Genomic DNA, 16,065 nt, shown 5'->3' on the forward strand with positions numbered 1-16,065 from the left:
CAGAGCAGAGACGCCTCAGCTCGGATGCCAAAGCTACCAAGAGCTGCAAAGCAAACTTAGCTGAAGCACACGTACCCCGGAGCGGCGGGCGGGCCCGAAAGTGCGGACCGGATTCCCGAGCGCGAGAACCTAGGCGGCCGGGCCCCGTGAGCGCGCTCGGTCCACCTGCAGCCGCTGCCGCTCCCCGCCCCCAGCTCCTGTCCTTGAAAGGAGTGGGGAAAGAATGCATCTTATGCAGAATGTTTAGATCAGTTTACCTACTGCTCCTATAAAAACCACAAAGCACTGCCCAGGAAATCGCGCTGGAAGAAGGGGCATTATTTGTCCCGGGCTTTAAAACCCCACTTAGGGAAAAACAGCCATTCTTCTCAGCCCAGGGGAGCTTTTGCAAAACCGGGGAGGCAGAGGGCACTACGGAGGGCGGGGGCGCTGAGCGCACCCCCTTTTCCCATAGAAGGGAGCTGGGTCGATGAACCGGGAGAAAGCTGGGGGTTGGGGGGTCCGGCCGTACGGGGGGGCGGTGAGTTTTCCAATCTTCCGTCCGGGAAGGCGCTACCTGTGGGCTAGGAGTCCACGGAGGATTTTCTCCCTGCCCCCGGGGCGAACAGACCGACCCCACGTTTGCAGGCCTGGAGGACACCAGAATCGGGGGGCAGCAGGGCGGTGCCTGGGCCGGCTGCAGCCTCTGCGCACGTGCCGCTGGCCGCCGGGACGCAGCTCCCGGACCCGGTCCGGACTGCCTGGAATCCAGAAATCCGCTTTTTCTCACTGCCCACGGGGAGGCTCTCGCTCCGCCCTTCCTGAAATCCTTATATTAACTGTGGCCAAAGCCCTAAGAAACACAGCTCATTGTTGGCAGTTGCCGGGCGGTCCTGCTGAGCTGTGAGGGCAGCGGAGGGGAAATAAAAGGGAACGGCTCCGATTCTGCCCCTGCTGCCGCTGCAAGACTTCGGCGCCGACATCGCGACAGCGAGCGCCCTGCACGCCAGGAAGTCCCCCTCTATGTGCTGCTGAGCCGGTCCTGGACCCGACGATCCCGCCCTCGGTCTTCGGAGCAGAAGTCGCTAAGACGGAAGGTAAACGCGCGGGGCGAAGCTGGCTGGGGCTCCTGCCAGCCAAGTCCTCCGAGGGCTGGGCTTGCCCGGAGGAAGAGCGTGAGGCGGAGCTGGGGAATAACAACAGGATGTGCAACAACAGGATGAGGAGGGCTGATTTAATGCCTGAAGTTCGCGGCCGGGCTACGGGGCACTTCCTTTATTAGGCGACTTTGGGGAGCGGATGGGGGTGTGGGCTCGGGTCCTCCCGCCCGATCGCTGTTTGTGCAGCGCCCGGCTCTGTTTGAGGGGGCAGGTCTGCTCTGGTGGCGAGTCGGGTGCACAAGCTTCTAGTGGGATCCTGGGGATAGTGATTCGCAGCCGACGTGGGTCCGGGGTTCTTGGGGGGCAGTGGCAAGAAAAAGTGGGGTGCGCGGCACGTGCGGCGCGGGTCTGACCGTCTGCCCTTCTCACTTGCAGGACTGGAAATGGCAGACCATATGATGGCCATGAACCACGGACGCTTCCCCGACGGCACCAACGGGCTGCACCACCACCCTGCCCACCGCATGGGCATGGGGCAGTTCCCGAGCCCGCATCACCACCAGCAGCAGCAGCAGCCCCAACACGCCTTCAACGCCCTGATGGGCGAGCACATACACTACGGCGCGGGCAACATGAATACCACGAGCGGCATCAGGCACGCGATGGGGCCGGGGACTGTGAACGGAGGGCACCCCCCAAGCGCGCTGGCCCCCGCGGCTAGGTTTAACAACTCCCAGTTCATGGGCCCCCCGGTGGCCAGCCAGGGAGGCTCCCTGCCGGCCAGCATGCAGCTGCAGAAGCTCAACAACCAGTATTTCAACCATCACCCCTACCCCCACAACCACTACATGCCGGATTTGCACCCAGCTGCAGGCCACCAGATGAACGGGACAAACCAGCACTTCCGAGATTGCAACCCCAAACACAGCGGCGGCAGCAGCACCCCCGGCGGCTCGGGCGGCAGCAGCACCCCTGGCGGCTCCAGCGGCACCTCGGGCGGCGGCGCGGGCAGCAGCAATAGCGGTGGCGGCAGCGGTGGTGGCAGCGGCAGCAGCATGCCCGCCTCTGTGGCTCACGTCCCTGCTGCAATGCTGCCGCCCAATGTCATAGACACTGATTTCATCGACGAGGAAGTGCTTATGTCCTTAGTGATAGAAATGGGTTTGGACCGCATCAAGGAGCTGCCTGAACTCTGGCTGGGGCAAAACGAGTTTGATTTTATGACGGACTTCGTGTGCAAACAGCAGCCTAGCAGAGTAAGCTGTTGACTCGATCGAAACCCCGGCGAAAGAAATCAAACCCCCCCCCCCCAACTTCTTCAGCGTGAATTAAAAAACATTCCCTTAGACACAGTATCTCACTTTTCAGATCTTGAAAGGTTTGAGAACTTGGAAACAAAGTAAACTATAAACTTGTACAAATTGGTTTAAAAAAAATTGCTGCCACTTGTTTTTTCTGTTTTTGTTTCGTTTTTGTAGCCTTGACATTCACCTCCCTTATGTAGTTGAAATATCTAGCTAACTTGGGTCTTTTTTGTTGTTTGTTTTTACTCCTTAGTTCCTCACTTTCTCCAGTGCTCAACTGTTAGATATTAATCTTGGCAAACTGCTTAATCTTGTGGATTTTGTAGATGGTTTCAAATGACTGGACTGCATTCAAATTTACGAGTGAAAGGAAAAATTGCATTAGTTGGTTGCATGAACTTTGAAGGGCAGATGCACAAACTCTGCCATCTCGCTTCATTTTTTTTTAACTATGCATTTGAGTACAGACTAATTTTTAAAATATGCTAAACTGGAAGATTAAACAGATGTGGGCCAAGCCGTTCTGGATCAGGAAAAGTCATACTGTTCACTTTCAAGTTGGCTGTCCCCCGCCCCCGTATGTACAGACAATAATAGGGTGTGGAATGTCGTCAGTGGCAAACATTTCACAGATTTTTGTTTCTGTCTTCAACATTTTTGACACTGTGCTAATAGTTATATTCAGTACATGAAAAGATACTACTGTGTTGAAAGCTTTTTAGGAAATTTTGACAGTATTTTTGTACAAAACATTTTTTTGAAAAAATACTTGTTAATTTATTCTATTTTAATTTGCCAATGTCAATAAAAAGTTAAGAAATAACGTGTTTTCTAGAAGTCATTTGGGGGTGGTTTTTTCCTTTGGTGGCTTTTTTTTCCTCTGTAAGTTGAACACTTTATTGATGAGAGTAAGCATTCCAAAGGGTAAATTACAGGACAGTAAAACAGGTCATGATGAGCTTAAGCGGAGAGCAGGATTTAGCATAATTGGCATAATGCTTCCTTGTTACCATTGTAACATGCCTCTTGGTGTGGTTTAATCAAAAGCTGTAAAGTTGTCAAAAAGCATTTCCCCCCCTTAATTGTCGTCATATTCAAATATGCCTTGTAGTTAGAAAGGTTTATAATACTGAATACTATTAATATTTTCATGGGGTGGGAGGGAGGAAATGAACTGTTTCTTGCTATGCCTGATTCAACTACTTCAATGGAGGTAGATGGGAACAATATTCTGGAAGATTGATGAGGATGGCATTATATAGAAATCTATCTTTATCTCTAGTGATGAATCTTATTTCTCAGAGGAAGTACTAAGGAGAGCACACACATTTTTAGCTTACTATCTGAAATAGCTTCTGATAGTTGTAAAGAGGAAGAGGGGCAAAATTGTACCTTGAGGCTTCCTATTTTGTTCCATAATATTTAAAATTGGCTCAGAGAGGTTGAGTCAAAGGTCAAATTACAGTCTTTACAAGGTGTTCCCTCCCAAGCATGCCCTGTTTTCCAGAATACTGAGCTTTTTCTGTTACAGGCATTGGGTGCAAAGGATAGAAGGATAGGATCATTTTAATTTTACCTAAATGAGTTATCAAGAAGACATAACTACAGTTAAGTAAGTAGGTGTCAAGTTTTACCTTATATAATCAAAGGAGGAAGTAATATTGTTAAAACCTTGAAGTATCCAAGTTAGAAGAAGAAGGAATTTTCTGTTTTCTGAGCTTATAAGAGCAACACACCTATATTCAAGAAAAAAACAAATTGTGTTTTGTATTTGACCTACTGAAGGAATAAAGAAATGTAGATAGAAAAAAAAATCTCATTACTTTAAAAGGGCTTCTTATTTAGATAGATTCCAATCTTACAGCTCATATTTTATTATTAAAAAATTAGATGAGGAAGGTATATAGAAGAATTAGATATCAGTGGGTCTGGCATAAAGGCTGACCAGTATTAAGATCACCTACATTCTATAATTCTATGTCTGAGGCAGGCCATTAAAATTAAGATGCACATGCCACTGAATTTTTTATACCTCTGTAACTGATATTTCCTTATTACAAATTATGTTCTAGATAACTAATTTCTCTGAAAATACACAGTCATTGAAAACTCTTTTTACCCCATTATCAGAGCTGATCCCGATTTCCCACATTAATAGTTAAAGCTGAAGTTTTCTTCAGCTAAGACATGTCAATACCAAATCTGCAATCAGCAGTAAATCCTCCTGGCTAAGCGTTTTCACAGGAAGTTTTTCTTTTTTTTTCCCAGAGGCTCAAGTGAGAAAAATATGTTTGCATACATATTAATATAGCAATTCTAGTTCTTTTTCACTTGTGCCGGGGGAAGAAAAAAAAAAAAAAAAGAAATGCTATTGGAGGCATTGTTCTTTTGCATAAAGAAAGAAGCAAAAGAATTGTCTTGCCACCACCCTTCACCATTTATTCTGCCAGGAAATAAGCCACAACACCTGCTCTGTCCCTAAATTCCTCCTGCTGCTCTAACGCGGAACACGTATGTGGAGATGCAGAGCCCAAGGAACTATTATTAGATCCTGAGCCCATCTCTGCCAGAACAGAAGACTCAAACCGAGGAGCTGGGTTAAAAGCACCATTTCTCTTCAGTACAAATACGACCCTCCCCCGTTCCCTCCCATTCACTCGAATGATCTCTATTTCATTAAAACTCTTTCTTGATCAACAACTGAGCAGATTCTATGTGCTATATCTGCAGGTCTCTTAAGCACAGAAAAATAACTCCTTGTTTGAACAACCTGATTAATGAAACCTGTACAGTGACCTAGATCACTGAGCTTCTGGCAGACATTTGCAAAACCTTTTGTGGTCTTGCTTCCTACTAAGTTACTTATAGCATATGGGGAAATTTGACCTCTGCACCTTGGCTCTTTTTCAAACAGTTCTAATACGGTACAAGAGTGCTTCTGTTCTTTAAGCTGTGCCCACAAATAGACACCCCACACTTGATTTTCAAGAAGAGATCAATGATAAGCAACAGTACAACATCACAGAAACATGGCAGAAAAATAAATACATATTAATAAAAACTTGTACCTCTGCCTTGTGATTGCTAAAATCCTGGTGGCAGTATATGTGCTAAAGCTGATAAAGATGTTACAGCCATGGATGTCTTCTTGAAGAAGAGTTACCTAATCACCTCCGTTTATGGGGTGCTAGGCTAGAGCACTAGTACCAGAAGGCTGACATCCATTGTGAAGTTTATGGTCTCCGTGACTTTTACTACTGTAAACGCCTGGGATAGCTATAAATTGATGTCAACATTAAAGGCCAGATCCTTTAGAGCAAAATATTAATCCACTAATCTATTATGGATGGCCCGCTTTGAAATATAAACTTTGCAGTCCCAGACCATTAGGTGTTTTCGCCCCCTTGTGGAATTTATTTAGAAGGTCAAAGGAAAGCTGTATGCTCAAGAGGGTTTGTTTTTTGTTTTATTGTTTGTTTGTTTGTTATCATTTCTGAAGACTTTTTTTTTCTTGACATAAACAGCATGTATTTGAGCAACAAATCTTTTATCAAAGAAAATTCCAAACTAAACACCCTTTATTAAAGAGTGTTTTACCTACCAAAGACCTTAACTGATGATTAAATGTGCACAATTGAAATTTGCCTCAGATTTTAAAATATGCATAGGCTAAGGGATTTTCTTTTTAAAAGTATAATAGGCAATGCTTTAGCCTGTCAGTTAAAGCTGACATTCTGCACTCTCACAACAGAACTGTTGATTTTGGCTAAGTGCAAATAATAATATATTTGGTGGCCCGGGGTTGGAAAGGTGGAGGGGAATGTGAGGGAATGCAGAGGCAATTATCGATGTTGGAATGTGACCAAGCCACAGGCTCTAATCTTGTGAAAAGGGCCACAGGATGTTTAATGAAAATGAGTGTGACTGTCTAATTGATTCAGTAAAATTTACTTTAAAATAAACTTGGCAGATAACATTGTCTCCCAAAAATAAATAAATTTAGAATTCTAGGAATTTAGGACCCAAGCCATTGGCAACTTTCTCCTGTCCAGTGGTATCATTTGGCAGCACAAAAGAGGTGTTCCTCACAGCCTCCGAGATGGTATTCATCATTTTGGTACTGTACCACTATCATCAAATCAGGGCTCCCAGGCAGGTTGAAGCGAGAGAACAATAGTAACACATCAAGTGACTTAGCCGGTGAACCCCTATTATCATGTGTTCTGTTTGTTCCCCCCCAGAATAGAAGGAACAATGGCAATGTCAGAATTTTAATTGTAATGGACTGGCTTAAATTACTTGACCTATTTTTATCCATCAAGGAGAGAAATGATTCCTTTTATTCCTGGTAGCCGTGCTTATAATTTAAACTGGAAAGAGAAATTTAAGGCCATTTCCTATCAAGTAATGTACTTACTATTCATAAATAATTTGTTTGCCTCATAGTCAATAAGACTTTTGAAAATTTTTAAGACACCTTGAAATTTTTTTAAAAAATTATTTTTCTTCTCCCAGGAGGATTTAAATGCAGAAGTAATGTTAAAAGGTGAGCTGGAAATATTCTAAAAGGGCTGGTGTAAAATTTTACGGTATTTTTGCAATTTATAAATACGATAAAAGAAAAGCAAAAAGAAATAGGTTTCTACTGTGTTGAGGAACTGAATCTATGAACCGTGGGAAAGAGAGAATAACAACCAATCCATTCCATACTGTCTATAAGCAAATCATGGCTTTTTAGTGGCTAGATCCTTATCAGTTACTTCTTTTCCTGAGATGAGCACCCGAGTTCTCAGAGGCAGTCCCAGGAGACATTTGCTGGTGCTTTTTTTTTTTTTTGAAAACTCAACTTGGCTAACCCAGGACATGCAGAGTAGACTAAAGCAGATGAAAGATGGACGATGAGTATTATTACTCGCTTTAGATGTTGCTGGTTTTCATTAGGCTGAACTAATTGGAAAGATTAGTGAGGCAGAGCACAATGTGGGTGAGGACAGTAGTTCACCAAATTCTTGCAGTTTTCCCATGGTATCACCATTGTGCTCAGCCCTGGAATCTCTCCTTTCTTCCCTCCACAGCAGAGTGGTTCCCTGATTGCATTTTTGGTTGCTGAACAAAGTAGAAAAGGGATTTTTGCCTCCCAAGGAGTCTGTGATAAGGCAAGGTTAGTGTGGTGGGATAAGGCAAGGTTATTGCAGGAGATATGCAAATAAGAAAGTGGCTTTTGAAAAGTTAGTATTGCAATAAAAATCCTGCCAGTCCATTCTTGAAATCGGGGTGGGGAGCAAGATTTAGGCTTGAATGAAAGTCAAACTAGTATAAAATCAGAAAAAGTCATCAGAGGATGGCTGGTTTGAGGTTGTGATATCGTTTCATTAACACTTGTAGGGGACCATAGACTAGAGCAAAGAAAACAGGATTGGGGCCCCGGAAGCCATTTCTCTTTATGTCTCCCTAGGAATGGCATAAAATGTGGCCAGTGATTTCTTTAAGTAATGGCCATGGTGCTTTTTCTGAGAACCCGTCTTTTTTATTTTTATGTTTTGGCTTCATGACCGTTGAAATCTCCATTCTGACAAACATGTAGTACTTAAATTGTGCATGAAATTCTTAGACCACTTTGTCAATATTGCCCCATTACATTTGTTCTCGATAACTCTTTGAAGGAGTATAAGCAAGATGATCTAGTTCTATTCTTTCTTCTTTTACCCAATGTGTTCAGCAAATATATGGACGTTGGGGCCAGTTGGTGAAAATTGATTGAACTGCTATGGTCCTAATATGAACCTAAAACAAATATCTCAATATTTCCTATATCCCTGCCTGACACCCTGTCTTAGATTGATGATTCTCAGCTGGGTGGGGCCACCCTTCAAGGGGGGCAGAGCTAGAAGATAGCAGGTAGAATAAGCCAGTATGAAAAAATGCACTCCATACTACTTGTTTGGGGAAATGTTTAAATAAATATTATTTCATTAAAACATAATGTAGAAGATTTTTAAAATCGTTTTGACTAATAAGGCATAGATTTTAAAATGGTGAGAAACACACTGTTTAGACCACATGGGACCAAATTGGAATAATTTACCTTTCAGCGAGCATTACTTAACAAATCATTTTGTTGACTCAAGTTTCCTATAGCTGGGCTGGTTTTGCTGCGCACCTACTACGTGGCAGGTATCATGGCAGGCACTTACATTCATAATCATATTTAATCCCCACAATATTCTTACAAGTTACATATCAGTATTCCAATTTTAGGTAAGGAAACTGATATTTAGAGAGGAAGTAAATTGCTCATAATACAGCTTCTAAGAGTGTTCTAATACATAACACTACTGTTCTAAACCAAATTAGTCCTGTTTATAGATGTCACTGATTGTGAGATAATCAATTTAATAATAATGCTTCAGGGGAAAAATCCACTACATTAAATGTTAATAAATTATAAAGTATACTAACACAAATATGGTATATATCTATGCAATTATATACCACTTCCTTTTGAGATTCACAAAACCTACTTAGGTCAACACTTTTCCAAACCTGTTTTAAAATTCTTCCAAATTAAGTTTTCCCCCTGACAATGCAGGAGCAGCATTGGGGGGTGAGTCTGCCTACCCTCTTCTTAACACCTTCACCCAGTTAACACTTCAAATCAAATGAAAGAATACCAGTGATTTAAATCATAACTTCCAGATTTTTTTCCTTAGTTGAATTACATGTTGCTGGATAGTAAATAGTTTCTTTCAGGAATTAAGTCAATGCCTTGGCTTTCTTAATTCTGTCATTTGGAAAACAAGAACGTCAGTAGCTAACTTCTCTCATGTCAAGATGAACGTGTCACAAAACCGACACACTGCCCGAAGTAACCATGGCTTACCACTGATTATAAGATGCAGGCTGATTTCAGAATATCAGTATGTGAAAAAAAAATGTACATCACAGAATAAAGAAAATATAGTTACTTCGTTACTTTACACTTAATCTTCCTTAATCTATCTAAACTTCTTTGACGTAGGTGTGAGCAGACTTCTTGCTTTGTTCTTCTACCCAAATGGAGTACTCTTCCATTAATAGTTGTAGTAAAGCCCTGGCCGGTTGGCTCAGCGGTAGAGCGTCGGCCTAGAGTGCGGAGGACCCGGGTTCGATTCCCGGCCAGGGCACACAGGAGAAGCGCCCATTTGCTTCTCCACCCCTCCGCTGCGCTTTCCTCTCTGTCTCTCTCTTCCCCTCCCACAGCCAAGGCTCCATTGGAGCAGGGATGGCCCGGGCGCTGGGGATGGCTCTGTGGCCTTTGCCTCAGGCGCTAGAGTGGCTCTGGTCGCAACATAGCGAAGCCCAGGATGGGCAAAGCATCGCCCCCTGGTGGGCAGAGCATCGCCCCCTGGTGGGCGTGCCGGGTGGATCCCGGTCGGGCGCATGCGGGAGTCTGTCTGACTGTCTCTCCCTGTTTCCAGCTTCAGAAAAATGAAAAAAAAAAAAATAGTTGTAGTAAAAAAAATAATAGTTCAGGAGTAAAAACCATGGATTGTAAGCCTTACCTCTGCAACCAAATAGCTGGGTAATTTAATCACTGCTAGCTCATGTTTCTCCATCAGTAACATGAAGATGTATGTTTAATTAATTGTGTATTCGAATTCTCGTGAAGGAAACATAAACCCATGCCTACTATTTTCTTCCTCTGGAAAGCTGGAGTACGGTATTATAAAACTCCTTCAAAACCTGTATGTCATTTCTCGCCATTCTTTTCCCCAGCGGTGAGCAGCCTGGAGAGGCGCTCTAGGCCTGACCCAGCCTAAGTCAACTCTGCAAAGGTTGCAACTGTCTCTGGAAATGTTCCTCTTTGTTGCGATAGTGACCACTAGTGTTGGCTACTGAGATTTCTCAACCTGTAAGCAAATACCAAGAAAAAAAATTACCACCCATAAAATATTTCTAGTACATGCCATTTGCAAAAATTCTTTGCTGATGCAGTGGTATAAATATATATATTACCTATTGAAAATAATTTGATCAGTTCTTCATTTCAGGTTCTGCTTTATTGTCTTAAAAATTAATTTCATTTTTCCAACCTCATATATATGAAACACCCAGTAAATGTTTGGGCTTTTTTCTTCAAAAATCTCTTCCTGGGCCACAGTCATTATCATCATTACCATCATCATATAGGAAATGCTATATATAACGCTGATGTAAAGAAAGCTAGCAGGTGTTAGACACTGTAAGTTGGTACTTCAGAGTTGTCAAGCAGGTAAGAGGCACAGTTTATATGACCATTTATTTTCCTCTTTCCAACTTCTCAACACACACAGTCTTTTTTTTTTTTTTTTTTACATCACCACATTCTTCCAGTTTGGGATAGCAATGGTTTAGCTAGATAAACAAAAACTAAAAGATTAGCTAGATAAACAAAAACTAAAATATATAAAAAATATTTATATAGAGGGAACTGTAGATCATAATACATAACTGCTGAGAAATAATAATCATGATAAAATATTATTACAATAAAATGTTCTTTCCACTATTTGACCACTAGGTGTCGCTAAAGTTCTGTAGGTTCATATTTGCATTTAGTCACTTACAAGACCATTACAAGCTTAAAGAACTTGTCCCCACCCTGCTCCTACCCTTTGTTTTATTAAAACATAAAATACCCCCTGTGACCTATTATAGCCCCGTAAAGTCAAGACAAGAAAACAATATCTTAACACACTCTGTCGAGGCACCATTGTTCCCTACAACCTAATAAAAATAAGAAATTGACAAAAGGTATCATTGAGCAACTCTCCACTATTTTCCCCTTTTATTCTCCTCTCTTTCTTTGGGGAGGAGGTGTTTGTTTTGTTTTTGAATTTATTGAGATGACACTGGTTCTCAAAACCATACAGGTTTCAAGTGTACAACTCAATATAACACCATCTGCACAGCACATTGTACACCTCCCGCCCCAAGCAGTCTCTTTCCATCCCCATTCTTTCCCCCTTTGCCCACCTCCACCGACCCCTGTCTCCCCTTTCGCTGTGGCTACTGCCCCATTGCTGTCTGTGTCAATGTGTTGTGCATATATGCTATTTGGCTAATCCCTTTACTTTCTTTCATCCAGTCCCCTTATTCCCCTCCCCTCTGGCTGCTGTCTATCTGTTCCATGTGCCCACGCCTCTGTTTCTGTTTTGTTCATCAGATTTTTGTGTTCATTAGGTTCCACACTCATCCTGTCTTCCATTCACTCAGATGTCATTGGCTCAGTTTTCTTCCCTGATGGGATATCTTTATCTTAAGAGAGAAACTCTAAAGAGAGTATAACATTTAAATTAAAGGTATCAGTTTTGAACAGCAGAATTTTGTGCATCCACGAGAAAGAAATTTGAAGCTTGCTAGGTCTTTCTCCACCTTTCTCTGACCCTCAAATCATTCATCTCCCCTATTTTTCCTACCTCTCAAGCCAGTTCTGTTCAATGTCCTGTACTAAGTTCTTTGCTCTTACTTTAAATATTGGTGTTTGTTGGGCAGATAAAATGTATTATGCTCACTTTGTTAAAGATTACGTTGCCCACGAGGAGGCCGTCACCCAGGTGATATTAATGTGTGTTGAGAATCCTTGTAGCCTGGGGCTTGGTTTTGGGATTAAGCCTTTCCCACCCTTTTTGATGTGGGGCGGTACAATCCAATCATGCCTCAGAGAAGTGACTTTGTATTAGAGACTTCCCTATTTTGTATATTGGATTAGAGGTTGTGAAGCTACACTATAAAATAGGGACAGAACGGGGGCTTGCCCTCTCTTGGTTCCTGAGATTAGCATGAGAGAGCAGAGAAAGTAGAGCCAGCAGCAGAAGGAGGCCACGTGGAGTAGGCCAGGAGAAGCAGCCAAGATGGCGGAGTGCTGAGTGAGATGCCAGTTTGTGTAGAGTTTGTATCTGGGATAAGGAAGGAGATGGGGAACTGAGGAGAATAAGGCTGGTGAGCTAGAAACCTTTGATTCTAGGAAACTCGGATAAATCAGTAGCTTTCTGAGCACTGAATGTGAGTGGGTTTTGGAGCCCAGTGTGTATTTTTACTTGCCCACCGGGTGCAAGCTAGGATTAAAGACTATGGCCCATCAGTTTTTGGCTCCATTGTTTCTTTACCGACTGTCCGAATCCTATGCGAACCTGCATGGGCCAGAAGGCTGCTGTGATGGTGGCCCTGGCCGTGGCTTCTGGCTTTACAGTGTCCATCAGATCTCATAGCCAATTTCATCAATTCCTAAAGGTTCTGATACAGTGAAGATACTAAGGATTCCACAACCCCATCTCCAGCCCCAAGCTCTGTCTGCTAATAAATGTGCGTGCACAGCAGACTTCTGATAAGCATTTAAGGATAGCATGCCCAGGTTTGCATCAGTCCTGTCTCCCCTGCCCCCTGTGTACCCACTCCTGGTTAATGGAACTACCATTCTTCTAGAGCAGGGGTCATCAACCTTTTTATACCTACCGCCACTTTGTATCTCTGTTAGTAGTAAAATTTTCTAACCGCCCACTGGTTCCACAGTAATGGTGATTTATAAAGTAGAGAAGTAACTTTACTTTATAAAATTTATAAAGCAGAGTTATAGCAAGTTAAAGCTTATAATAATAATTACTTACCAAGTACTTTATGTCGAATTTTCGCTAAGTTTGGCAGAATAAAACTTTATAAAACAACTTACTATAGTTAAATCTATCTTTTTATTTATACTTTGGTTGCTCCGCTACCGCCCACCATGAAAGCTGGAATGCCCCCTAGTAGGGACCAGGTTGACTACCACTGCTCTAGATATTTACACCACAAGTCTAGAAATTACCTACATTTATTTCTTCTTCTTCTTTTTTTTTTTTTTTTTTTTTACAGAGACAGAAAGAGAGGGACAGACAGGGGCAGACAGACAGGAACAAAGAGAGATGAGAAGCATCAATCATCAGTTCTTCATTGTACATTGTGACACTTTAACTTTAGTTGTTCATTAATTGCTCTCTCATATGTGCCTTGACCGCCGGCCTTCAGCAGACCCAGTAACCCCTTGCTCGAGCCAGCGACCTTGAGTCCAAGCTGGTGAACTTTTGCTCAAATCAGATGAGCCTGCACTCAAGCTGGCAACCTCGGGGTCTCAAACCTGGGTCCTCCGCATCCCAGTCTGACGCTCTATCCACTGTGCCACTGCCTGGTTAGGCCATTTATTTCTTCTTATTCACCAATCTAATTTGTCAATACATTCAATAAGTGCTTTGCTTTTGCTGTCCCTCTGCCTAAAATGTGTTTTCTGTGTTTAGGGACCTCCCTTAGGTCTTTGTCAAAACTTGCTTCTTCAATGACCACACTAATTGTAGTGGAAAGCTACCTCCTTTTCCCCATGGCATGCCTACCCTTTAATCCTGCTCAGTTTTCCTCCAGAGCACAGTGGTGATTTTCAAGTGTGCCCATAAAGTCTTAGACCCTCCCCATCAGAAGGTGGCACCTAGGTCTCTTCCCTAAATCTGCTGCATAACTTTGAAGGCTGAACCAGGAAAGACCATGCAGCTTCCCCTGGTGAAGTATCCTTCAGAATTCATCTCAAGAGCCTTCTTCTCTGAGAGACCTTCTCATGTGACTTTCTATATTGTGGCAACACTATGCATTTTAGATAGTTCTATTAATTTGTATTTATCATACAGTACTCCAATTATTTAGTAATTAGCTCCTCTCTTGTATTTTGTAATTATATCTATTAAGAAATTTGTAGCTACGAGTAACAGAAGCCCTGATTTTGGCTTAAACCATAAGGAGATGGATTATATATCTTAAATCAATGGAAAGGAAGGTTCTGAAGCTGGTTAATTCACTGATTTAATAATGCTAATAGGGAATCAGGTTTTTATTGCTCTACTGGGCTAGCCTTACCTTAGACCAGTGGCGTTAGCAAAAGTTACATGACACATGGACCCAACAATGTCAAAAGGAAGGTTATTTCTTTTTGTGGCTTCTTTTCGTTAAGGGAATAGAAATTTCTCCCCAAAGTACTCCTTCCCTCATGTATTATCTCTCATACCCCCGGAATCGGTTTTACAGTGGAATAGAATGAACAGAACTGACTCGAATTACTCACCTGAGGGTGGCCTAGGTTGATATCGGACCAGCGAGTCCATCAGTGGGAAAGTTAAAAAGCTTAGATGACCTTTTCTGAAATGTTTGTTTCAAGGCATAAATTTTTTTTGCTAGGACTGAAAGCGACTATTTTTAAAGTTTTTGTTTTCAAATAAGTCTTCATATAATAAAGATCTATAGTCATCAAAATTATATTATAAATCACTCAGAGCAGGTTTATTCGGGAAAGGTTAAAATGTCTTCTATGAAGTGACATTTGCTAATATAAATAAATATCCTCTTAAAAAATATATAATCATTATGTCTTCATTTCTAGCCCTTCAAAAATCCCTTGTTAATATGATTAATAAACAATTTCTCTGAACCAAGAAAATCGTGTACATGTTGGCAAGTGATTAATCTCAGTGCAAAATGAACAGAACCTAATATTTATGAACAAATTACTGATATGGTTTATTTTTATGATAAAATGCACTGGTCTATGTGCCAAAGCCAACAAAAGAACATAAAATTAGTCTTGTAAGACTGAAGCAAGAAATAAGAGAAATTTAATACATGACATTTTTTGTTCTAACCAGTTATTGTTTCCTTATCCTTCCAAAAAAAACTCTCTCTTGCTCCATTCCAGTCAAGTATCCACATAAGAACTCCCGTTATTTTACTGGACAACAGAAATTGATTAGGGCTGCCCAGATAGACTCAGTTGAACTAATCATTATACTTCATCCTCCTGGCTGCAGCTGATTGGTCCAATGAACGACGCCTGATCTAATAAAAAACCTTTCCCCCCCGAGGAGTTTTTACCTTGACAATCAAGTTTTAAGTCTTCTCTAGTGATGAAATGATGAGCTTGGAAAGGGCTGCTAGCCGTATTTCCAGCTGTATGAAAGAAGTCCGCCTGAGAAAACAGAGACGATATGAAGAGAGAAGCAGAAACAAAAATAAAGTCTTCTGCTGCCATCTGAGTCCCAAGGTCCAGTTGCAACTCTGCCTTTCCTGGAGTGTGGTTACATGAGACAATAAAATTTCCTGTTTCTGAACTAATTTAAGTTAGTTTCAATCATCTGAAACAAAACTATCCTGACCAACACCTACTACTAACACAAATTTCATCTTCATTGGTTTTGGGGGGGGGGGGGTATTTTACTGTTTCATTGAAGAATATGGTTGAGGGGAACTTGTATACCTACACTAGTCAGTGACTAAAATGGATCTGTTCCATGAACAATACGAGGGATGCGAAGTGTAAGTACTAAGATTCCCTTTTTTTCCTCCTCGGATAATGACAATGAGCAGTGGACTCTGTGAGTCCCCTTCAGGACCTACGAGCTTGTTCCCTCAGTTGCTGAGAACGCTGCCGGGGGACAGCCCTCAACTGCCAATGCTCTTTCAGAATCGCCTTGTCACCTTGTCCAAGGTCACCTTCCTTTCCCCAAGCAGTCCGCCTCCAAGGACAGGTCAATGTCTGGGATAAAGACCTGGCTCCCTCATCACAACTCAGGACAACCCAGAAAGGCCACCCGAGCTCCAGAGATCCGCGTAAGGTGGACTGAGCACATTGTCCAGGCTGAATCTCAGCCCAC

General features: G+C 42.4%; 1 protein-coding gene and 1 non-coding gene across 2 annotated transcripts; both read left to right on the forward strand.

Moving 5' to 3' along the window:
* Positions 1–827: 827 nt before the first annotated feature.
* Positions 828–3,206, forward strand: CITED2 (Cbp/p300 interacting transactivator with Glu/Asp rich carboxy-terminal domain 2). Its single transcript, XM_066373113.1, has 2 exons — positions 828–1,076; positions 1,515–3,206. Exon 2 carries the CDS (start codon positions 1,523–1,525, stop codon positions 2,345–2,347), a length of 825 nt encoding a protein of 274 aa, XP_066229210.1. The 5' UTR covers positions 828–1,076; positions 1,515–1,522; the 3' UTR covers positions 2,348–3,206.
* Positions 3,207–9,470: 6,264 nt separating this feature from the next.
* TRNAS-AGA (transfer RNA serine (anticodon AGA)) lies at positions 9,471–9,546 on the forward strand. The gene has a single exon. It is a non-coding gene; the product is annotated as a tRNA-Ser (tRNA).
* Positions 9,547–16,065: the final 6,519 nt, after the last annotated feature.

Source organism: Saccopteryx leptura, chromosome 3 (assembly GCF_036850995.1).
Source record: "Saccopteryx leptura isolate mSacLep1 chromosome 3, mSacLep1_pri_phased_curated, whole genome shotgun sequence".
Lineage (NCBI taxonomy): Eukaryota > Metazoa > Chordata > Mammalia > Chiroptera > Emballonuridae > Saccopteryx > Saccopteryx leptura.

Bases quoted from the DNA above. Each gene is read 5' to 3' on its own strand.
- CITED2 (XM_066373113.1), top strand. From the start codon at position 1,523: ATGGCAGACCATATGATGGCCATGAACCACGGACGCTTCCCCGACGGC.